The following is a 26,035-nucleotide window of genomic DNA, read 5'->3' on the forward strand; positions in this document are numbered from 1 at the left end:
CTGTGTGTGTAACAAGGATAACAAAATACAAGAAAATAAAAACAAAAAACACCTGAAGTGATGTGAAAAGTCATCACATAGAAGCTACTGGTGTTTTGAGGAGTGGCAGCATTATGTGGCCTTAAAACATCAGCTGATCTCTGCATTTAAACGCTGATAGCCCCCAAAATCTCACAAGTGACAAAGGAGGCACTTTAGGACTGTGACTATCAAATGCCCTTAGTGTGAAAACACCTGGCTGGTAGATGTAGACAGTGTGCAAGCTAGGGAACAGAAAACCAGGGACTTGCTCATTGCCCCAGGAGCAAGTGGCAGGAACAATAGCTGAAATTACAGGGACACAGCCTGACATTTGTGTTGCAGATGTTGGCTGGCACTATGCATATGAAGCAATCTGGCCATAGAGCCGTCACAATCCATTTCCAAGCCAGGATGGACCAGCATTTTAGCCTATTCATGTTGACAGACCTACATTTAAATAATGCCAAGCATGACAAAAGCCAGGAAATTCAGAGTTAAAGCTACTGCTCAGGTTTTAAGCTCGGCTATTAAGGAGAAAACAGCCAAATGTGCAAACTATTGAAGGAGAAGTTCCTTGCTTTGAGTCATATGTACTTATAGGAGTGATCTCACTGAAATTAATAGGGCTGTCTGCATGAGTAAACGCTGTTCACTGGGAGTAAAGCAGTTTCCATGTGTTCTCTGACTTACTTGGCTTTTATTAGCACACTTCATGTTTTTTCCCTCACTAGATTGTTTCATTGCTTGCGGATTTTTCTTTTTAACTTGCTAGACTTTGGACATTGGCAGGGCTTCCAGCCAGGAGCTGGCTTTCCTTGGAGAAACCCATGTGTACGGAGAAGTCCCTTCTGGAGAGAAAGGAAAACCAGGACAAGAAAAGGCTAAATCGGGCATACAGCCAGAGGCATGTAGCCAGGGAGATTCCAGCAGGACTCGGCTACACGTCAGGCTGGTGACTGTCCCTCTGCAAGGCTGCATCAGCCTGCTGCAGGTTGAAGCTGCCTCGCTTCTTGGAGCAGCAGGGACCAGGACAGCTTGGGGGAGTCCTGCAGAGGTCTGGCAAATGGGTTTCCTTGTTCATGGCCAAGAGTGAACTCATGGGTCTCCTTCTGCCATGCACAACTATTACAAAAAATCTATTTTTTCCTTAACTTTATTCTCTTGTGTCTAGCCTTCACTCTTAAGTTTTCCTTTTAAACAATCAAAACAAACCAAAACAGCAAAAAGTGTGCAAGCATTACATAATTTGCCAGAACTGGCTGAATTTGCAGAGGTTCTGGTCCTAAGCAGCGAGGTTACTGAAGATTTGAGGTCAGCCTTTGTTCGCAGACTAGCCCAGAGGAGTATAATATACACACAAGACAGTTATAATGACTTGTCTTGTCACAACCTTGGTTTTCTGTTTTAGTTTTCACTTGATTGGCCTGACTTGTCTCACCACTAAATCCACATTACACCTGACTTGTGGTGAATCAGGCCCACTGTTCGCTTCTGATGGTTATCTTTGCATGGAAGCCACATTACAATGCCCTGTCAGAGAGACCCATTTCTGAAGGGGAGGGGCAAAATGAAGCCCTCTGGTTCTTCCAGAAAGGTTAACGCCCCCTGTGAAATAAAAGCAACAGCAAAAACTCCAGCAAAAGCCAGGCCAAGGCTGTAGGTGTATGTTCCCATGCTCATCGCTGCTGGGAAAAAAAGTGGGCAGAGGCTGCTCGCTAGCAGCCCTGCGTGGGGAGCCAGGCCTGCTAATCCTGTGTGTAAATGGTTGCTCCAGAGTCCTGAGCCAAAAGGCACCAGCGTCTGCGGTGAGGCTCTGGCTGTATGAAGTTTTGCAGGGGAGAGGTAGGAGGAGAGAGCAGAGGGTTGAGAGAAAACAAACAAAAAAAGTAAACAATTGATTTCACCTGAGGCCTGCTCCAAAGTGTCAATCAATTCTCACAAGGTGTTTAGCCTCATATGTCTAACATCTATTTTTTTTATGAGCACCCTGGAGTTTGTAGCCAATGTCTCTGTAACAGGAAACCATACCAGGTATCCCAGCTTAAGTGTGAGTGGTATTCATCTGCCTGTTATGCATGCCACAGCTTTATCAGAAAATTATTTCAGATAAAACCAGAATATACTATACAATAAATAATTCATGGCGGAAGGGGAGCCACATTTCTCTCTATATTGGCATTTCATCGTGCAGCCACTGAACCACAGCTTGTTTTTATACACAGCAGCAGACTCCATTTCCCAGCTAGAAACATTCAATCCCATCTGGTAGATTCATTCCCAGCTAGATAATACCCAACGTATCTATGTAACATACAAGCTACTGTCAAACAGCAGTGAGCCGTCTCCCCGAGACAGCTGTTTCGCACAAGGGCCGCATTGTCTGGAGGAAGCGTGGATCGTTTTACGCGGAGCGCCGGGGGGACGAGCCCTGTGTCAGCTGCCATGGCATCGAGAAAACCTCGCTCATCACACGTTCTCGTTATTTTGTTATCTGGCCAAACACACGCTGGGGATGTCAGGTTGAAAACAAAGGATGCATTCCCTGCTCTGGTTATATTTCATTAGGAAAACCAAAGCAAACACACCTCTTCTGCTCCTTTCCTCCCTCCCCCCAAAGTTTATAGATGTATGAAAAAGACATATTTCGGGGCAGGGTTTGTAACAGCCACGCTTTTGTTTCTGGCGCTGCTGAGTGGGCAGACTGGCCCCGGCCATATGCTTTTCCTTGGCACCAGGTAGAGTGTGGCATGCTGAGCTGCAGCAGAAAGCTGTGTGCTGCCTCTGCGGGAGGCAGCTGCCACGTGCCAGAGTGGCTGATGGTGTCACACTGAAATCAGTACCTCACCAGTGACCACAAAACCCAGGTGACCCCTTTCCTCCTCCTGTTTCCAGCAATCATGAGAAGTGCTGGTCAGAAAGATGAAGAGGAGGGATTATCCACCAAACACATGCCATTTGCGCTGTAAGGAGGCACTGGGAACAGCCAGCCTAACCACTCCTTTATTTTCCCCACAACTGACTTCTCTCACTGATTGCTCAATGAAGAGCCCTTTAAAACTATCATATATCAAAGACATCAAGACACTGAGACAAAGTTCTGTACACGGATATGCATGTTCTGCATGCATCAGCCTTGTCAAATTTCACTTCATGTTCTTTTCCCAAGGCAAATACATACTTTGGTGCACAAATAAAATAGTTCTATGTTTTTCTATTATCAGTTCACAGAATCATAGAATCACAGAATGGTTTGGGTCAGAAGGGACCTTTAAAGATCATCTGGTCCAACCCTCTTGCCATGGGCAGAGATATCTTTCACTAGACCATGTTGCTCAAAGCTCTGCCCATCCTGGCCTTTGCCACTTCCAGGAGTGGACGTCCACAACTTCTCTGGGCAACCTGTTCCAGGATCTCACCACCTTCATCATAGAAAATGTCTTCCTTATGTACAATCTAAGCTGTTGCAACAAAAAGAAAGCAAGTGGGTTTTGTGGCTTGGACTTACAAAAAATGTTGCATATTTACTATTTGTTCTGTGTGCACACTTCTTTTTCAATCAAAATCTCTTAGTTTGTGGGGCTTCTTTATTACATACTAACAACAGAAAACCTTTGTATTGTTCAAAGAGGTTTTTGAATGTATTGATGATGTAAATTAAAAATGCAGTTCAAATACTCTAAAACTTGGGGAACCTGAATTGGCTTTAAAGGCTAATCCTTCTCTATTTTTCCCTCAGAAAAAAATGTTAGCCTATTATATAAAATAAACTTTGTAGAAATAGAAAATCTTAACATACCTTAAGGTTATCTCATACTTTCCATTAGAAGTCACTTTGCAGTTGCTTACAATAGTGTCTAACTTTAACTATCTAGATCAAACTTCTCTATGGGTATTTCTCCCATTGGGTTGAATGGAAAGTTCCAGCAGAAACAGCTTATGCACTTCTAAGAATTAATTTTATTTTTTTTTGCCAGTGTTAAGTCCTTTCTTTCCATAAATCAAAATCTACACATCTCAAAGGAATTCTAGCACCTTCCTTCTTGAAAGGAAGGGTTAGAAATTTGAAAGAAGCAAACCTAGAGCTGAAGTAGTAGTCCTTGCTTTGGTAGGCGCTAATTTGGGGGTTGGAAAAGGGTTATTTGTACATCCAGGAAAATATACTTAGGTGTGCCTCAATGCTACAATGTTGAACTCCCTATATGCAGCTGCTCCTTAGCGTTTTCTAGAAACTCCCTGCTAGAATTTGAAAAAGCTTAATTGACAAGGGGCGTGCTCTTAACTTTACAGGCTTACCTATGTCCAAAAGTTGACAGCTATCAATAGTACTGCTCCTTGTAATGGAAGTAAGTGGAAAAAACTTCCATTTTTACTAGTAGAAAAAATTCTTGACAGGGAGTCACATGCTCAGCAATTCTTCCCTAATTAGAGTGAATGAATGAGATGTGAGCTACCCAGCCCTTCTTACTAATGAAGGCTTACTAGACATTCCCCTTGCCTTACAGGTGGGGTAATACTTCTGGCAGCAGTGACAACTGAGGTGGAGTTTGCATGTATGTGTTTTTTATCACAGAATATGGAAAACTTGTTTTACTGGGAAGATCAAAGAGGAATGAGAACTGCAAGGAAGATGAAGGGAGGCTGGAGAGGGGAAGAGAGGGAGAACAACTTGGAAACACAACTGAAGTCTCAGTTGGAAGAAGTGCCTGAATACTCTGATGCCAATCACCATCTAAAAGGGCAACTAAAATATGAATTTAATGAAAAGCAACTAGAATCTGTTTAATTATGTTCTAAGGTTATGAGAAGTGATTTCAAATGGAAGAGTTAAGAAACATTAATACTACAAGATCCCTAACCACACTCTCCTAATTATCCATTGAACTATGCAATCCCAAAAGCTAATACCTCTGGAGTTTCAAAAGTGCTGAGCATTTGCATTCTCTGTCAACTTTAATAAGGATTATTATATACATATATACAGTCCTTTTGAGAATCACAACCATAGCTTCATTAGCTAAATAAGAAAGGTTATGATACAGAACTCACTGGAGTAAATTTGACCTATATTAAATACTTCTTTGTAGTTGCAATATTATTGTATGCAGTTACTTACTGTCCTCAGGTAAGTTGTTTTCCCGTTCTTCTCTCTCCATTTGTTGGCACCAGCCCTCCATACGATCCCTTTCTGCCTGAAGTAGCTTCAGAAACCAGTGGCCATCTCGTGGGCACACTGACCTTTGAACAGCTTCCAGAGGATCTTCAGTGATAGAGTCAATCCAGGGGTCAGGAGGAGGTAAAATTGATGGATCAAAATCAGTATCAAAGTCATCATCCACTGCACATGCGTGGTAATGGTTTCCTGACCCTTGTATGCTAACAGTAGAGGTGCTTGCATCTCGGGAAAATTGTCGTGATATTTGTCCAGAACACGTATTGTCCTCTTGAGGGTCGATTATTTCAAAATTCTCATGGAAATCCAGGTCTGCTTGCACGGCTGTTGTTACGCTATTAGAACGTGTAAACCTGCGAAAGCTTTGGAGAACACAAACATAAAATGTTTAGAAAGCTTTTTCTAGGTAAGAAAGGACTTACTAAGATTCTGCCAGTCTTTCTAAGACTGGCAGTCATGGTTCTCAGTCTACACTCATGTGCTTTTTGCATATGCTGAAACGATCAGCATAAATTTCTTTTCTCATTGCAAGCTAAAAAACAAAAATCTCTCTTTTTTCCATGCAAGCTTACTGTTTATTGAGGCAAGTACCTCTAACTGTTGTGTGGTTTAACAAAGCCAGAGGCTAGGCCAAGAGACAGCTAATAGTGTCAATAGCTCAGGATTTTAGGTTACCAATTAATGAAATGTTAAATGGGCTCAATTTTAAGTGGCTTATCTTTCAGTTTTTGAACGTCACCCCCCTGCAATTACACACCTAAACTCATCAGCCACATTTAAAAATCATACACATGAGATTAAGAAGATAGTAATATTAATGAGTCCACTATCTATGTAATGTTATACATTCCATTTATAAAGAAGGTAAGTATTTTCAACCCAGATAAGTATTTTGTATTGCTTCTTCATAATTACTCTTTATAATTATGTGCCTGCTAATACCACTGCTCTCTCTCACAATTTTAGTGCTCATTCCCAGTGTTCAGACATTTTGTTTTTCACATTCAACCTTCAGTTTCAAAATGGTCTTCTCTTTTTCACCAAAGCTAGAACTCTCAGTTGTTGTCTATGTTACCCTCACCGTGATGGCTGCTACCCTGTAGGTAGCTTCCTCTTGCATTGCATAGTTTCCTTGTGTTGGAGCCTCTGAGGGCAGAGAGCAAACCCTGGGGGTAAAAGTGAAAACAGGGGAGAAAGGAAGTTTGGGGCTTTGGGTTTGAGTGGGTTTTCTTTAAATAAACAGCACTCCAAATTCTGCAGTCCAAGGCATCCGAGGTGAAAAGGCTGCTGGAGAAGGAGCAGAGGGAAGTATAAGGAGTAAGAGACACCTAATGCTGTTGCAGGGGGTGGTAGTGAGAGCAGATATGACAAGCAATAAGTTGTGTAGGGAATGAGTGGAAAATCTGCAGGCAAATAGTTACAGAGTCAGGGTAACTCTAGAAACTGATGCACTGAGGAACACCGGAAAACAAGCAAAGCAAACACCTGTCTTGCTCCATGATGATAAAGAAGGTAGAACCATAAAGTAATTAATGTAGACGTTACCTAAATTAGTAATATTTAGGCTTCGGAATTAACATAGTTTTAAACTGAATAGGGACAGATTCTCATCTCTTCTTCTTACTAATCCAGGATGCCTGTGCACTCATGCAGCTGGTAGTTCACTGCTAATTTGTTCATAAACTCACTTTACACTTGAAACCATTGCTAGGACCCATTTCCCTGTGATATTTTGGCTGTTTTGCCCTTACTGGTTCTATCTTTAGTTTGAGCTCAAGCAGCAATGAAAATGCTGAGGAGATAGTGGATCTGGATTTTGGGCACTATTTCTCTCCCTTTCATTTATATTTGACCTTCCACTGAAGCAACAGCTGATTAGACAAGTGTAACTGACAGCAAAACTTTGTCAAGTGTATTTAGCCTGCAGTTGGGGAGGTAGCAAATGGAAGGATGCCGAGGGAGAATTTCATGTCCAGTATACCTGATGCATCTAGGTACCTCAGGAGGAGTGCAGCAGACTTTAAGGAGGGCTGTACCAGGTCCTGTTGATAGAGGAAATTAGTGGCTGTTGATCTGAGGCTTTGAGAGGAGTAGAGCAAAAGCAAAACAGGAGTTGAGAAGGGTTCTCCAATTGAAAAAAAAAAAAAAAAGCGCCATTTCCTCTGTAGAAGAAAGCTCAAATTAACTTCTCAGCCACACTAGTCTCTGGAAAACTTCAATAATATATTGTGTACATATTTTTTTATAATGGCTTAGGGTAAAAATGTGTTAATGTAGTGTCAGCCACTTGCAGTTCTTTTGAAACAGGTGTTGTTAAATGATGCAGAAGTCACAGTTATGCCACTGTAGTTTTGCATGATACGCACCAACAAACTGAAAAATATGGAGAGAGCAGAACTCTTCAGCTCAGTAGTATTTATTCTTTGACAAGCAGAGCAAAGCATTTTGCTACAGTCTGATACATCAGAAAAAATTCAAAAGGGAGGACAAGGATCATTGACTTCCATAGGAGGAAAGACATTTCTTGGTTTAGAAAACAGATGGCTGAGGAGGGGCATAGGAGACCTGTGAAGTCCTCACTGGGTGATGTTTCACCATTTCTCAGAGTGCAAGAACTGTGGGGAGGAAGGCAGCCAGTTGCAAGGCTGAGAGGTCTAAAGATTTACATCTAGTGAAAGGAAGTATTTCTTCACACAATGTGTAATTAAATTGCCACAGGATCCTGGGAAAACCAAAGGTAAAAATAGGTTCAAAGAGAACCTGATCAAATTCACAGGAGATAGGTCCAGGAAGAGCTATTGCACAGATGTCATATCTGGCTTAGGAAGTCCCTGAACAACAGACTGCTAAACTGGGAATGTCTACTGGGAGAGGTAGTGCTTTATATACACCCTTTATACTTTTCCTTTACACACACTCCTTTATAATTTTCCTAAGTGTCTGCTACTGGCCCCTGGCAGAGAAAAGCTGTTAGACTGCTATCAGTGGTTAGAAAGATTTTAGCTTTAGACTGACATTACAATGAAAATCTTTTGGTCCAATCTACCCTAGTTCTTTTTTTAAATTGCTTTAAATTGGCCACCAACCTGATAAATCCCTTATCTGCACTGAAGTGTGTGCATGCATATACACAAACACACAGACACAAAAACATGTGTGCCCACACAGACACATGCTCACACAGGATTTCTTTTCAGTCATTTAGTCAGGGTCCATTGAGAGCCAAGGCATTAGTATGCATTGTACTCTTCCACACCTCCACCTGGAGAGAAAAGCAAATGCCTTAATCCAGGCTCGTTCTTCTCCATGCCCCTACCTCCATGTTACAGCTGCCTTCTGCTTTCCCCAGTGCCCTAGACTCTGATATCCTTCTGTTCCAGGTGACCATTTGTATTTTCAGTTAACACCCTGGCTTTTCAGTGTACACCAGATCCCAAATGTAAAAACATCAGGGTCTACTTGCCAAAAGGATGTATTGCTGGAGGCACTACATTTCAAAGCTTTCAGGAGTGTACTCTTACTGGTTTCAGTATGAGGTAGTACCACCAAAACCACTCTGCTCAACAAATGAAATAGAATAACCTACTTTTTTCTCCCCCTTTGTTTTATCTATATAGTATGCTACAGGCTTGCTCGACAGATTCTTGGCACCAGATAGTGTAACCTATATGTCTTCAAAAGAAAAACAGCTTGGCAATAGAATATAGCATCAGTTGAAAATTAAAAAATACTCTCAAGGAAATGTATGTTGAATGAAATGCAGGAAGGCACCCACTATCTGCCTGCCTCCAGCACATCTATGTAAAATGCCTAATAGATGGTAATTTTAGTCTCTGACATACCTTCCTCACTCACTTCCAGGATGTTTTACTCTTACAAAACACCATTTGTGTCCCACATGCGTCTTTTTTTGTTTTGCTCTGTTAAAACTCTATACTGCAGGACTGCTGCTGAAGCTAATGCCTAAGTTTTCACTATTTCTACATGTACAAAACATTCACAGGTCTACCTAAAACTGCCACGTTTTCATAAATTGCTAGTAATCGTTAAAAACAGAGATTTGCTTCTTCCTCTGTTTTCAGTCTTGGACCTTTTGTACTCATTTGTGCCCTGCAGGCACAAGGTGTAATAATTACAGCTTCAGAGAACTGCAGCAGGTATCTGGCCTAAGGTGCAGAAAGCCATGAAACCTCAGACTGGATAAACCAGTATGGAGAACAACAGCATGATGTGTTTTGAACAGCAACAACAGGGTCACTTGTTAGCTTCGAAGTCTTTTGCTTTCTTTTGAAAAACATGTTTGCATTTGAAGTCAGATAACTTCTTTCTTTCCCCTCAGAAACCCCAAACCCCAGAAAAGAGCTAGGTTTCAAATCAACTGATGCACAGTGAGTCTCACAGGCACTTAGATTAAATTCAGCCTGTCTCACTTTACCTGTTGGCTCTACTCTTTCTCGGTTATGGACTTCTCTGCTAAGGTTGCAGTGACTGTCAGCAGAACAAAACAAACTGCAGGAGTTACCAGGTATGTACCACATCTTCTAATAGCAGGATCTTCAGCCATACATCTTCAAGCTACACGGTCTTGTGTGCTTTTCTCTATCCCTCCCTCTTCTCTCATTCACATAGTCTTTTTTCATCACCAAGAGTCTTAGCAAGGCAACTGTAATCCTTCATGGCAATATTAGAATAGACTGTTTTAGTGGGAAGGTACTTGTAATGATTGTCTAGTTCAACTGCCTGACCAGGCTGAACAAATGAAAGCCTGTTGTTAAGGGCATTGTCCAAATGCCTCTTAAACACTGACAGATTTGGGGCATCGACCACCTCTCCAGGAAGCCTGTTCCAGTGTATGACCACTCTATCAGTAAAGAAATACTTCCTAATGTCCAGTCTGAACATTCCCTGGTGCAGCTTTGAACCACTCCCACGCATCCTGTCACTGGATCCCAGGGAGAAGAGCTCAGCACCTCCCTCTCCACTTCCCCACCTCAGGAAGCTGTAGAGAGCCATGAGGTCACCCCTCAGCCTCCTCTTCTCCAAGCTAGACAAGCCCAAAGTCCTCAGCCGCTCCCCACAGGACATGCCTTCCAGCCCTTGCGCCAGCTCTGTTGCCCTCCTCTGGACACATTCAGGGACCTTCACATCCTTCTGAAATTGTGGGGCCCAGAACCGCACGCCGTACTCGAGGCGAGGCTGTACCAGTGCTGAACACAGCAGGATGATCACCTCTTGTGACCGGCTGGTTGTGCTGTTTGATGCCCCCCAGGACGCAGTTTGCCCCCTGGGCTGCCCGGGCACCCTGTGACTCACAGCAGCCTGGTGCCGACCAGCACCCCCAGAGCCCTTTCTGCGGGGCTGCTCTCCAGCCACTCCTCCCCCAGTTTATACTGGTGCCCCGTGTTACTCCATCCTGGGTGCAGAACCCAGCATTTGGATTTGTTGCTAGACTTCATCCCATTAATCATTGCCCAATGCTCCCATCTATCCAGATCCCTCTGCAAGGCCTCTTGCCCCTCAAGAGAGTCAGCAGCACCTCCCAGTTTGGTATTGTCAGCAAACTTGCTAATGGTGCATTCAGCTCCTGCATCCAGATCGTTGATAAAGATATTGAACAGAACTGGCCCTAGAACTGAACCCTGAGGAGCTCCACTGGTGATGGGTTGCCAGCCAGATGTAGCCCCATTCACCACAACCCTTTGAGCTCAGCCTGTCAGCCAGTTCGTCGCCCAGCACACTGCAGACCCACTCATTTCACAGCTGGACAACTTGTGCAGAAGGATACTGTGAAGGACAGTATTGAAAGCCTTACTAAAATCCAGAAAAACTACATCCACTGCCTGCTCTTCATCCACAAGATGGGTGACCTTGTCAGAGAAGGGTATCAGTTAGACAGGACTTTCCCTCTGTGAATTCACGTTGACTGTGCCTGATGATTGCTTGTCCTTTAAATGCCTTTCAGTAGTACCCAGGATAATCTTCTCCACAATTTTTCCAGGAACTGAGGTTAGACCAACAGGTCTGTAGGTTCCTGGGCCTTTTCTCATGCTCTTGTAAACTGGAATAACATTAGCTAGCTTCCAGGCAGCAGAGACTTTCCTAGACTCGAGGACCTTTAGTAGATGATCAAGAGGGGTCCTGCCATAGTATCTGCTAGCTTCCTCAGTATGCTGGGATGAAGCCCATCAGGCCCCATGAACTTGGGCTTTTCCTCCCTGTCCTCCACTGCCCTGCTGTACCCCAGATATTCATGGGGTGTGTACTCTGCCCACGCCAGTGTGCAAGTAGCACAGCAGCGCAGGGAGGATGTCGTGCTGCAGAGACAATCCTCGGCGAATACACACCCTGTGCTGGCTAGTCTCTCACCACCAGAGTCTGCAGGACACAGAGGACCAAAGCATTCCTGAGGTCTCTCATCCTCATATGAATCTGTTCTGACCTTTGCCTTGTGATGCTTTCTGGGCAGCACTGGGAGGAACGGCTGGAACAGAAGAGGCAACGCTTTGTTGAGACCTAACACACAAGACCAGGTCAGGGCCCTTAGCTTTAAACAGGAAACATTTTTAAGCCTTGCCTTTGAGACAGCCACTCTTCTGCATACCAGCTCGGTCACTTGCAGCCGCGTTAGAGTTGTGGAATCATGGAATGGTTTGGGTTGGAAGGGACCTTTAAAGGTCATCTAGTCCAACCCCTCTGCAATGAGCAGGGACATCTGCTAGAACAGGTTGCTCAGAGCCCTGTCCAGCCTGACCCTGAATGTTTCCAAGGATGGGACATCTACCACCTTCAGAATTCCTCAGTGGAATGGTTTCCACTGTGGAGAGCACAGTCAGCCAGAAAATGCTGCCTTCAAAAGGCAAGGAAATATCAGTCCCAGCTCAGCTTAGCCAAAATACAGATTTGAATGTCTTGTCCAAAAGACTGGAATGTTGAGAAGTTTGAGTTAGAGCAAAGGACTGGTCTGCTGTGCAGGGAAGACCCTTAAACCTGAGTATTTTTTGTCAGGACAGTAAGTGACCAAACCCAAAAACCTAAATGAAAAAAAGAGAAAAATATGGCTTTATATAGTAACAAAAGCCAGAGTTATTTTTATATTTTGTTTTATGTTACCCCACTACCATTTCAAATCATTTCACTTTATACCACACCAAGAGGTATGGTGTGGTAAACCACACTTTATACCACACCAAGAGGTGGGAGCACCTTCCCTGGCATCACAGAAACCAGAGGAAATGGAGAAGGACCATTTGTCTATGGTCTTAACCTCCCACGGCAGTGTTCTTCAGAAACTACCATTGTTTTAGCATTCATAAATTCTTGTGATGGCAAACCAAGTACAATTACCAGCTGATGGTATGGCTAGAGCAATGAGCGAGACAATTGTGGGGTGAGGGTGTAAGGGGAGGAGATCTTGGGGCAGGCAAGGTAAAATGCAAGAGACATTAAAAGTGATTACAGAGCCATGGGACTGACAGCCCCTTGTTCAATAAGGATGTGTGCTAAGTGACCTGGCACAATACATGATGACTTCTATTCTGGTTGAGTAGGACTGATTGACTTCCAAGGACTCAATTATCTTCTGTAAGAGAGGAATGGAAGTTGGTCCTTTGCAGCCAGGAAGTTGCAGGTAGAGATAAGGGACAATCAGAAATGGACAGAAAAGGAAGTGCCCTGAGTCTGCACAGATCAGCTTCATTAGATACACATTTCAAAATTGCCTTGGAAGGAGTGGGTTATGTGCGAGGAAAGGGGAGGAACATTTTGACTTGGGGTTTGTTGGCATCACGGGGGCGATCATGTGAGAGATAAGAGAGTTACAGCAGGAAGATTGTGAGGTTGAAAGAAATGCATACTATTTTTTTTCCATGAGGACTGGACAGAGGTACTGTAAATTCTAGAAACTGTAGAGCTGCACTTAGGGAATGGGTACAAAAAGGATTATGGAGAGCAGGCAGCATAAAGAACTGAGGATAAGAATAACAGTGATGGATCCAGTTGTGATACAGTCAGGTAGTGGTAGGCACATTTATCCTTTGAGCAGTACAAGGGAGGAGGGGGAGTCAGAGTCATTTGTCTTGGCAGGAAGCCCAGGTTAGAGGGAGTGAAGGGCTAATGAAAGGTCTGAGTTGAGATGGAAGATGGAAGAGATAGAGGAAGATGGTCTGGCATTGAGCTACTTGGATCAAGAAATGAGGCAAAATCTTTTGCTTACTTGGTCCAAGCACAGAAGCAGAAATATTTAAAAGGACATGAGGAGGTAAGATGCCTTAGTGTGAGAACAACAGTCATGAGATGAGGGAAGGGGGGAGGAAAGAACAGGAAGCAAAGAAGGGGAGTGAAACAATTTTGTATGATAGGCTTTTGGTGCATTAAGCAAAGAACTTTCTAGTGTTGTAACTGCACTGAATAGACTGGCAAGGAAATGATCACTTTACTGTATTTTTTCTCTTTGCTGTGTCATTTTTCTTTTCTTATTTTATACTTCTTTAATATTTCTGAAGCCTGAAAAACATTCATTTGACAAAGATTCAAGTCAAAAGGGCTTTTCTTAGTCTCTGCAGATGTTATGGTGCAGGAGCAGGGAAGAATGCACTGTATTTACAATTCTATTCCTGTAACAGATAGTCAATACATTGTGCTCTACTGTGTTTAAAAAAAAAAAAAAGGAAGGAATATGAGTGCCAAACTACGATGATAAGCTCTTTGTGTCTTGAGCACACTCATTTTCTAAGGATTAGGGGCTGTCCTTTATCAGCCAGTCCACTTCTGAAAGTCCATGATAGATTGCTGCTTGCCCCTCTGCTCCAAACAGCAGCAACCTCAACTTTGTCAGCAAGGAAACTCCCAAACACAGCTGTCAGTGGGCAATGCAGAAATACTGCTTTCTCAGGGCAGAACCCCACTGGCAAATCTTACCTTTCTCTCTGGAGCAATAAAAAGTGCAACAGAAAGAGGACTTTGGAAGTAAGGTATTTACAAACAACCATTTATTTCTTTCTTTGTTTTTTTTTTTTTTTTTCTGTGGGTTTTTGTTTGTTTTTTTGTTTTGTTTTTCTGGGTTTTTTTTGGGTTTTTTTGTTTTTTTTGAGGGGAGGGTTGGGCTTTTAGGGTAGTTATTTCCTTTGTGCTTAGGCTGAAGGGAAATGGTCCTTCAGCATCTATTTTAATGTGGTCATTTATCTAGTGCTGGAAGAGTTGTGGGTAAATGGGGCTAAGGTCTAACACATAAAGAAATGTCTGCCAGCAAGAGATGTTTTAGCAGGTTAATGAGGAACTTGGTAACAGCCTAGCAGATCATTGCAAAATCACATTTCTTTTTGCTGAAATCACTTTAGCCTTTTAAAACCACAGGAAAATACTCTGCTACTTTATGGGGAGATTTTGTTGAATTGAAAATTATATAGATAACATGTTATTTTTGAGTATTTTTGGGAGGCGTAGGAAAAATACAGTGTGAAAATGGTCATCTCCTTTACTCACTACTGCAATCAGTGGGCCAGAGGAGGGCAGAGGGCCCTGATTTTGTCAGCTCAGATTTGCTGCACCCAGGTTTTCTCTGGAGAGATAGCAAGGGCGGCTCTTCCCTCACCGACAAGCGATACTGCCCTGAGGCTGCTCCTACATACCGTACAGTGAATGAGTTATCAACAAAGCGGCTCCAGGATCCAAAAGTTATGCAGTGCCCAAGCATCTTGCAAAAAATGAACAAAGAGTTGGGTGGGTGCTTGCAGCCAACACAGCACTGGGCAGGCCTGCATGCTCAGAGGCGAGGGGAGAGTCCAGCTTTTCTTCAGTCGCTGAGTCCAGTTTTGGGCAGGAATTAAGAATCTGCAGTTGTGGTCAAGCACTCAGAAACTTTATGTGTCTGGAAAGTGCTATGCACAGTTATGCTACCCTGCAGCATAACTGCAATTTGTAATCAAAAAGAAACATAGTTCTTAAAGACAACTTTTTTTTTTTTTTTCATTTTTATTGGAGCATATTTGTTTACTGAATCAGGTTACACTGCAGATTGGAGAGAAACTAGTTTTGCAGGCTTCCTCTCTAATCTCAACAATTTTTGCAAGGGAGCAGTTGTAATGCAGAGATGTCTGGGTAAGATACCTGAACAAAAGCAATCAGTTTGTCTCCGTCACTGCACTGCTCCACGTGGCCGGTATTATTCTGCTGAAAACCAAGGTAAACTTCCCCATCAACTCTATGTTGCTGCAGCCATCTGGAGACTAATACCCCAGCTGCATCACCCTTCACTGTTTAGGAAGATTTTTTGGTGGAAAAGCGTTTGTTAAAAGTATATTGACCTTCAAAATATGTGGCACACTTCTAGTTCTCCCACCAGTGCTGAAAAATCCCCTCTGAGAAGTAACAGCTACAGTATTTATAAGAGTCAGATTTTCAGTTGGGTGATCTAACAGTTCATCCAGGAAGCAGGTTTATATGGTCATGCGTGCAGGAACTAGGGCTCTTAAAAATTAGTTGCAGCATAATTATTTACTTTAGGAAAACAGCATTAACTTTTACTCACCACTTTTCCTCCTCCACTTGAACTCCTATGGACTGGAACTTACTGGTTGCTTTGTTTTCACCTGATTTGGTGGATTCTTCAGCACCATCAACCTTAGAAAAAATTAACCAGTTACTTAGAATGTATTTTAGCAGAGATATCACCCAGCTACTTACAATTTCTATGCATGATAACTACTAAGTGTCTGTACATACAGTTTGTACCATAAGTATCTTCATCTAGTCAGTCTATCTGTGGTGTGGACATTTCTGATGTTATTAGTGAATATTCATGATTCTTGTTAATATATAAAGCATTTCTGGTAAGAATGCAGATGGATTTTATCCAGTATTTTATGGAGGCTGGATGCTCATATTTGCCAGAGCAAATCTGTAAGCAGTTGTAACTTCACTTAGTGTGCTCCACCGTTTGTTTGATTTCACCTGTTAGGGTGTATGTGCATGTATATGTGAACTCATGTCAAAATTATGTGTTTATTTTGTTTAAATGTTAGTGTCTGGAATCAGAGCACTGTACAGATAAGATTTAAAGAAAGCAGATGCAGGTCTTGTGTGCATTTTCTTTGCTGCTTCATCATGCAAACAGGTGGTCCCCAGGAGCACATGCAGGACCTTTATACCACCTCTCCATCTCTGTGAGGAGATTTATACCAATAGTAAAAAGTTAAAATTTAACCACACGTGTGTCTCTGAGCAAAATCACAGACTTCTACATCAAATCAATGTAGTTGTTAATTCCCAATTCTTTTATGATATTCTTTGGCATACATGAAAAAAAATTTCCATCACACAGAATTTTTGGACCACAACAGTGTAACGAAGTGACCTGTAGATCCACTCTGATCCAGGGTATACAAAATCTCCGTCTGTAGTTAGCATCTGTTGCACCAGTAAATAAGCTTGTTGTTGAGAGCTAGTTGAACAGCCTATGCAGGAAAAGTGCTCCAGGAGGGATGGGAGTTACAGAGCTGTTCAGTGAAGTGAGGTACTCACCTGATACTGAAGCTTTTGGGGACATAACTACATCTTAAGTCCCATAACTGACAGAGAGAAGCAACCTTTTGATGTGAGTTTTTCTTTGCTTTACTTAGCTTGTTTGCTAAATAGATTCACAGCAAAGGCTTGAGGTGTCTTAAGAGTGACTGAGGGGTGCAGAGGACATGCACAGAGGTTTATCACAAGTGCACATTAGGTTTATTTGTTAGAGGCAGAAGCAAACCGAGAATATGCCTCTGGCTAATGTAACTTGCCCTTCTCTACAGAGATGGGCCAAACTATAATTAAGGTGTATACCTGGTCTGAGTTCAGTCTAAGCCTAAACTAGGCTCCCTTTACAGTCAATGGAGAGAGACTGATTCCCATACTGCCAGTCAGAGGGCTGACAGTTTACCTACCTATTTTTGGGCAGTTGTTTCTAAGAGAAGTAATTTCTGGCAGCAACAGCTATTTTACAGTATTTCCACTCCCACACTACCTCTTCAGCTGTACCAGCACAACTGTTTGTGCAGTGATGCTGCAAAATGGACCAGACAGCGAACTAGCAAATTAGTTTTCTTTTATCTGTGAAGCCTGTCTGACTCTAAAAATCTCATTGATGGGGCACAACTGGGAGGTTAGCACAGCGCACGGGTAGGAATCCTGTAGGGCTGTATCACTGCTGAAGGTTTTGCTTTGTGTAATCCCAGCTTTAGGCATCTTCATAGGTTTGTACACAAAAGCTGCCCTGGCAAGCCCCTCACATACCATCCCCAGGCAGCTTTCTCATATGTTTATGTTGTAAATTTCATCTGTAAATTTCAAAGTTTTAGAGGAAGGCTGTCAAAGGCTTGAACAACATTTGGGGCATTCTTTTCCTCAGATCTCAGGAAACCGAGGACCCTATACTCTCAAAAGCAGCATTTGTTACTTGCAGAAATGCTACCTTAAGAAAAGACATCAAGGAGATAGTCTCTCAAGAGCTATGATTCAATTACCATGGTTCATTTTGGCTTCTGCAAACATGGAAATTATTTCTTTCTACCCATTATTTTGCAGGGTGTTTGCCTGCTAAGGAGTCTTTGTTGCTTTGCTCAGCGAAATAAGGGATTACAACAATAAAATGGCACTTTAGGCTTGGCTGGGAATGGGAATAAGTAATAGAAGAGCTTTCCTCTACCCTTGTCCCACCTGGCCCTTGCTCCTATGTTTAACACTGAACATCAACCCTTTTTTCAGATTATACCCAAACAAATGGCTGTGATGCAGAAAAAGGGCTACAACAAAGCTGTGAACTGAACCCACAGGCAATAGTAATTACTGCCCTTCCAAGAAGAAGTAAGAGAAAAGTCACAGCTTCTCCAGGATCTGCCCCTGGGATGGCATACTTGTACACAGCTCCTCTCATCTCATCAAGCCGATGCAGAGATTTCATGGTGAATTCTTAGTCTTTGCTAATCAGATAAGCCTGCCCAGGCATATAGTGCTATGCTTACAACCTTCATCTGCAAGAAAAAAAATAATCATGTCTTCTTGTGAAGGCTGATAAGCTGTGGATTGCTATTCTGTTTGCTTGGGACTCATCTCCCATCAAAACCTGTGTTGATTCTTAGTTGACTCTAAGTTCAAGTACTTGGTTGCAAAAGCGAATCCTGCAAGCAGATAGTTGGAGTCTTATGCACATTCTTTTATTTTTGGGGGGTGGGGGGTGAGGAGGGGAGGGTTATGGAAAAGATTAATTAAGAAAGCAGATTACATTGGTCTAGTTTATTTTCTCTTTCTCCTTTCTGTAAATAGGAGTGAACTTTGGCGGGGTTAGTTTTCTTGTTTCGTTCCACTAGAGGTAACAAAAAGTTATTTTCTTTAACAAGGGCAAATCAGAAGGAACTTATCCTCTGCTCTTGAGGCTGAGGTAGGAACAATGCTGCCTCATTCAAGCTGCTACCAGTCATTATGAAATGCATGAATAAGCAGCGACAATTAATTCAGTGAGGCTGGACGAAAATATTTTTGGGGTGATAGTGTAATGTAAATCATTGTTTTACACATTCCCTTTCAATGATTTAATTCATGCCTTTCTGACCCCTGCTGCGTTATGATTCATAGATTAGTGCTCATGTGTGTAATTTAACAGAGCTGAATAACAAGTGGCAAGGAGACTTAAACAAATCCTTGCATCTGATGTTTTATGATAAATTAGAAAAGCATCATTAGTACCATGCAGAATGATTACGCTGCTGCAATTTCTATACAGGTACTCATCAGGAAAAGAAGAAAAATACACCGCATAATGAGCAGTAAAACAGATACAGAAATCCAAAACAACAGCAGACATATAATCCATGCCCTGTACTGTACCTGTATTCCAATAGATAAGCATCTGTTTTTCTTGAAGTGGTCCTTCTTTCTATCTTCTACTGCAACGGTGGCAATGGTTGTGGTGGTGGTGACGGTGGCAGTATTGTTCCCTACATGCTGACTTGCAGGGCCATGGATTTGTGCATTGGCAGCTTCAATAGCAGCTGTTAGTGCCTTCATACTGTCCAAGCTTTCTGTGGAGTTGCTAAGTCCAGACTGACTGATGATATCTCCCCTCTGTCCATGCCCATCCATATATGCATCTTGGGCAGACTCTGTGCTGCTCTGTGCTGTGATGGAAATAAACGGTTTGGTGGTAGTTCTTGGTGGGACTGGAGGTGGTGTCTTCTTATAGGTGGTAATGCAGGATGACACTAGAAAAAATGTATGAGAGTTCTCGATTTATTGATGCTGCAGGGAAAATGGATGCAAATATGGTTTCAAAGCATCAGTGAACATGGACAGAGCAGATGTAAAGGGGATGCTGTTAGCCAAAGAGCTCCCAAAAGTTCCAACATAAGGCCCACGGAAGTACTTGCTTATCAGTGTCCTCTGTTCCTACTAATGCGAGTAGCAGAATTGCTAGTAGAGGGAGGGAAATTATCTATTTGCCAAGTTCCTTCTTAGCCTTTTTAGGATTGTTTTCTCCAGCATATTTTCTACTAACTGTTCTGAGTCCCATAGGAATAAGTCCTTCCACCAAAACGTTTGTTCTGCTCATGGCTTCCAAACAGATTCACAAGAGTGATGAGTCTCTCAACCACTAATCCTAGCTACTTCATGCAATTTTATTGCAATTGTTTTCTCTCTCTCTCCCGTCTGCTGTATTTGCCCAGCTTATGTAGAATTTTAAACTGCATTTTTCTGATCAGAGAGAGATTCCCAAACCGTCCTAGGTCAAAGTCTCTTAACACTCTTAACAACATTCTTGGGTATGTGCATTTCTTGCTATAAACCATCTCATTTGTTGCACAGACTTCTCAAATACTTTGAAATGCTTTGTAAGCTGCTAAGGATATATTTAAAACAACATTTTGCCATACCTAAATGTCTTCTTATAAACATAACAGTTCTGGGGAAAAAAAAAAATGCTTGATTTTCCACACAGGGAGTTACACACAATGAAGTCAATGGCTAAAAGCCTGTCAGTCAGTGGCACTACTTAAAGGAAAGTGTAAACATAAATGTTTGCAGCAACACAGGCTTTAATAAAAGTTTATGAGGACTCCTCTTTTCATATTTTGAAGGCCATGCTCTCTGTGTAAGTGGTGCTATATGGATTTAGAAGTTTAGCTTGAGGTTCCTGAGTTGAAAACTATGTACAGAGGATTACATGCAGAAAGCACTACATGGAGATAAAACCATCTTCCTTTAAGGGATAGTTGGCAGCTCTGCATTACTGGAGTTCTGGAATGCTTTCAAATGAGGAAAGAAAGTCCATTAAGAACAAAAAACAATCATGATATGCTCTATTTTTTTAAAGAAAATAAATGCAGGCATGAACCTGTGCAAAGTTCAGACACAAACATGTTAACATAAATTCTTATTAACAGTAATCATATGGCAAGAAATGATTCATCAGATCATTTTAATTGGCAGACGTCTATGCCACCCACATAAAAGGTAACTCTACTACAGCTGTTCTGCTCTGTGTTTGCACTGTACGTGCTTGTTGAGCCAGAAGCCATTATGGTATTAATTTGACTAGCTCAGATCCATATGCCTTCTATCTCCAGATAGCTGTAGGAATAGTTATAACGTAAAAGGTGTTTCCAGGGCATGAAATCACACGGGATTTTTTTAAAGGACTGTAGCGTAAGTTTCTGATAACATGTCTGGACCCATGTTAAACACATTGAATGCTAATGGAAAAAGAGCGTTTCACTAAAGCAGTGAGGGTTTTGAAACTATGATTCACTTCTGAAGAATCAAACAGAAACCACAGCATTTTTGAGAGAGGAGATGGCTAAAAATGAACTTGTCAAATTTTAACTCTGGGGAAGTGAATAGTTGGTAGGGGTTAAAGGTGTTTAATAAAGTGCTTATGACAAGGCTGATATCTGAAACTGAGAGAAAAGGTGACAGTTTTACAAAAGAGGATTGTGATTTTTGTGCTGTTCAGATGCTGCCAAAAAGCATTTGTTGTGACTGGGCACATTCAGGTAAATCAGTTGCTGTTGCTGCAGCACAAGCGTTTGCTTGGGCTTACGGAGAGTTGTGGATGCTGCTGCTTGGGTGATGACCCACGTGGTTTGTGGTCTGCAGAATGTTCTCTGAGTGGTGGAAATGTAAACTGAAATTCACCACTGAAGAATTCAAAGCACATACACACATACATATCCAGGTAACGCTTTGAGAAGCTGGTGCCAAACTCGTCTAATAGAGCTTGGTGTGCAATGCTACGTTGCAATTCAGCAAAGAATAAATTGCACTATTTAAAATATGCTGGGCAAGGTCATTGTGGAACTCCTGGGGATACGCCAGCATCTTCAGGACATCCCAGCAAGGCACATATCATTTTTCTTACATAGCAGATAGGGAAATGATAATGAAACACATTCAAAAAGTACTCTTAGGTAAGAGAGAGAGCATCAAAACCAAAAAGCAAGCCTTAACAAGACTGGGCCCCACATCTCTAGTCATCCCCCACCAGAAAGGGAGTCAATAGCAACTCCCTATCGACAGCTACCATGCACTCTGGACACAGCAGTACAAATACAGAAATGCCTGATTAAGATGTCTTTCATTCTGTTCGTAAATGTACTCAATGAGGAGTCTAATCCACACTGCAATGAAAGATGTTTGCACTCAGCTAATTAAATCTGAAGTTATTCTTAAGAGGGGGAGAGAACTGACAACTCATATGGTGAAATTGTAAAGAGAAACAGCAAACGTTCTTTTAGCAAGTCAAAACAAATCCTCAGTTTCCTGGAGTCACGCAGCACATACTGTACAACTCTGGAGAAGCAGAGTGTGCAAGTCATAAAAGAACCCCAGGCACTTCATTACTGGAAATGATGTAAGCTCCTGCCGCTCCTCTGCAGAAACGACAACAAAACAATGCTCAGGCTGCTGCCGCTGTCAGAGGCAGCTGCACTCGAAATGTTGTAGCTGGCTGAGCCCTCCAAATGGCTGAAGCACAACAATGAAAGGGATTCGGTGCATCAGTTTTTATCCGGGTGCTTTCAAGAACCTGGCAACTTGTGACACAGCAACCTGAAGGATCTGCCAGCTATTCAAGTGGCTATGGTATTTTAAATGTTAAGCTGCTTGAGAAACAAAATGTGTTCTTCCCAAGAAAAATGACAAAATGCTGGCACTTTCCCTGTGTAGCCAAGAGAGCCTGAGCATTCAGTTGGTGTGGGAAGAGCACATCAACGTGCTCTGTCCCTGCGGGCAAAGGGGAAGCTCATCCATCCATCTCTCCTGCAGCAGAGTTGGTCTGCCCGGTAGCAGGACTCTGAAAGAGAAGACTACAGGATCATGGGATGCATAAAAGAGATGGAGAAATCCTCACTTCACACAGAGGGAACTTTCAAGGGGTTTTGCACATGAAAGTTAGTTTAATACCCATCAGGAAGTGAATTTAAAGGGCTGTATAAATTCTCTGATAAATACATTCTTGGACATGGATCAAGGAACAAAGTTCTTTATGGAAACTGATCTGACTGGAGAGTCAAGTCAAAGTAGTCTCATTTTTCATTAATATTGTTTAGACATGGAGTTTGGAGTTAATCAGAAATGTCTTTTTCTGAATAGCAAATGTGTATATGAACCCTCAGTTTGTCACAGTATAGACTAGCTTTTCATATTATTTTTCAGAGCACAAATGCTGCTGGAGCGGGTATATATTCCTCTCCTGCGGCATATACAAGGTTTAATCCAGAAACTAGTTAAGTCATGTGCAAGAATCTTCTGACTCCCAAAGCACCTTGAATCAGGCCCACTGTTTCCAGCTGTATCAATCCACCAAGTAATGCTCTCCTTTTCCTTTTGATCTTTATCCTGTTTCTGTGGCCTGCCTTCAGGTTACAGTTTAATCCCAAATACCTATGGAAAAGCACTTTCTCCAGATTAACAAAAAAAAAGTCATGGTGTTTGTCCTCCTAGCCAGTATTTCCAAACAACTAGCTCATGGGACAGGAATTTGGAACAGGGAGTGTCAACCACCCAGTTCAGAGGGAAGTCTAATGATAAAAAAACATAATCCCAGATTGCATAATAATAAAGGCTTGAATTTGAATGTTTCATTGTAAGATCACTTCAGTTGTTTAAACATGCTCACTAGGGAGATGAGCCCTTGGGAACAAACATCAGCATGCAAACACAAATTTTTCGTTCAGTGAATGGGTGCTCAGGAGAACCCCAAGGCAGAGTAATATTTGTGAAGAGATCAAATTCATGCAGTACTTTGAACAGTTCAAGTGATGAGGTATGTGAGCAATATCTTTCTAATTTGGCAGTCTCATATAAACTTGGTTAACAAATACAAGAGTAAATGAAAGTGCAAATTTAAAGTTAATTAACGTAATGGTGTTTCTCTTGAGAAAGAGGAATAATTCCACAGTTTGAAAGGAGCAGCAAAAGGCACAACTTGTGTACAACTAAGTATGCAGGTACAAGGCAGTTCTTCTACCCTGCACAGACGGACCTTAGTCTGATTCACTGTCTGTTAAACAGATGTGTTAACAGCAGTGCCCTTGCATTTCACACAACTGCAACACAAAACACGGATGTAGGCACATCTCACAACTGCAGCCCCAGAGCACCCCATACAGAGGTGCCGTGCTTGATTTGGCTTGTTAGACTTACATAGAGCTGTTATTCTCTTTACCATGCACTTATTTCCTTAATTTGTTGAGGTCTGGGGGGAAACGCTTGGAAATTGGGTTTCAGATCCTGTATTGTTGTTTTTACGTGCAAAACATTGATATGAAAAGAGACTATGCATTTTCTTAATAAAAAACTGCTTTCATGTAGCAGATGGCTTCTGAGGATGTAGAGATTTACTATTACCAAACTGAAATAAAGATTTTTATAAGAATTTAAACTGCCCAAGGGAATACTACCAGTGTGAGCTATGGATGTCATTATCCCATATGAGAACTACTAAAAATCTATGTACCACACCATCAGGAGTTCTGCCAAGGCCATGCTTTTTCCATACTCCCACCACTGCCAAGTCAGATATGTTATCTGACGAAAGCCCAGGTTACACTGGGTTAGGAAATAGGCATAACTGATAACTAAAATCCTGCAGAAATCCATACAAAGTATCTAAACTATCTTTACTGCACAAAATAGCACCACAGATTTAATATCCCATGTACTCTGAGGTCTAAAAGCCAGTGCTGGTAACCTTTTCATAAGGCTGGAAATTTTTCTTTGCAAGTAAGGTGCCTTCAGCTTCCTAGCTGGATACAGTAAAGGACCTCTTGAAACCTAGGAGAGGCGTGAGTGCATATGGCTCACCCTTCATCTCAAACGGATCGAGTTAGAAAATCTGCATGTGCATAGTCAGGGGATGACAGGTGAATATTTGTTCAGCAGAATTTTTTTTCTTTGAATGTCTGGTGCTGGAAGCTGCTGATGCCAGTCAGAAGTTTAATTGCTATCCCAGGGAAGCTGAATTAGTGTACAGAGAGCAGCTGAGACAGCCAAAGGTGTTGGCTAAATGCAGTTTATCACTAGGATATCACCACAAATTATGGATGCACGAACAAAATTCAGTGCATTGTAGACTTCCTATGAGACACACTGCACTCCCTGTACTATATAGCCGTAGCTTTACTTCTCTATACATAAAAACTACCAGTACATTAACAGCGCACAACTTAAGCAGTTCAACTCATGTGGCCTCAAAGCCAAGAAGCCTATAAGCAACTGAAACTCTAGAAAATTCACATAAACTGAAAGTCATTACCCAAAACAGATTGTTGCTAGGATGGCTTATAATACTTTACTCCTAAAAGCTGTGATCTTTACCGTTGTCAAAAAATTAGGGCTTGGCTTTATCTCTTCTGAAGACACAGATAAATAGGTAAGATTATGACCATGTGCAGTCCCTAGATTTAACTACAGCTAATGCCTATGAACTGCCTTGCCTTTCTGCCTGGAGCAAGCAGCTGGAGGGGACAGCAGTACTATTTCTTTCTGCCATTCCTTTGCCAGCAGCTGTCTCCATGAGATCAAACTGCACCACACCTGTGGAGGTGATGCTTTACGGAGGGGTTCGATCCCAGACATTGGCCCATGGGAAGTGACGAAGCTATATACCCACAGACATATGAACAGTTGCTCAAACTGAAATTCAGTCAGGCTGAGATGGAAGTCAGAAGTGAAACTATTTTGGCCTTGTCCTTAAACTCTGGCTACCAACAAAGAACCTGGAAAAACAACAACAAGAACTGCAGGGATGAGGATGTGAGTCTGTCCTGGACAGATGCTTTCCAAGAGCTTTGAAGATTCAAACTGCTTTAAAACAGTCATGGTAGAAGGTATCTGATACCGAACATCAACCTCTACATTCAATGAAGCATGTTGAAGAAGAGTGAAACAAAAGAGAGAAAAACAATACAGCACTGTGGCCTTTTTTAGTTAGCATGTGAATTATTTACCATCTCTTTTGATCTGTACAGTATTTTTTTTCTGAGCAAATCAGGGGAACACTTCTTGATCTATAGCTTAAACTAAGCCTAGCGAACCATTCAAATACTTTCTGCACTTAAATACTTCACCAAATATTTCATACTTCACCCCCCCCCCCCCCCCATTTTGGAGCAGTCATGGAAAACAGGAGACACAGTATAATTTTAGGTTAAAAAAAAGTAGATTTAAAAATATTTTATGTTTCAGAACTTACATGTCATAAAATCACCATGGTATGAAATTAATAAGCTTTCTGAATATCAACACATTAATCTTATAAAAGGCATTTATGGAAAACAGAGGAAACCTTGTGAAATATGGTAGTTTTATCCCACTTAG

At 42.0% G+C, this 26,035-nt stretch overlaps 1 protein-coding gene across 3 annotated transcripts in view; it reads right to left on the reverse strand.

Moving 5' to 3' along the window:
- Nucleotides 1–26,035, reverse strand: part of DLGAP1 (DLG associated protein 1) — a 432,610-nt gene that overhangs the window by 13,650 nt on the left and 392,925 nt on the right. For all 3 annotated transcript variants that reach the window (XM_037381359.1, XM_037381360.1, XM_037381361.1), the window contains 3 exons: nt 19,049–19,422; nt 15,717–15,808; nt 5,135–5,553 (listed from right to left, as the gene is read on the reverse strand). In XM_037381359.1, coding sequence (XP_037237256.1) covers nt 5,135–5,553; nt 15,717–15,808; nt 19,049–19,422 — 885 coding nt within the window. The remainder of the gene's footprint in view (nt 1–5,134; nt 5,554–15,716; nt 15,809–19,048; nt 19,423–26,035) is intronic.

The sequence above is a fragment of the Falco rusticolus genome, chromosome 3 (assembly GCF_015220075.1).
Source record: "Falco rusticolus isolate bFalRus1 chromosome 3, bFalRus1.pri, whole genome shotgun sequence".
Lineage (NCBI taxonomy): Eukaryota > Metazoa > Chordata > Aves > Falconiformes > Falconidae > Falco > Falco rusticolus.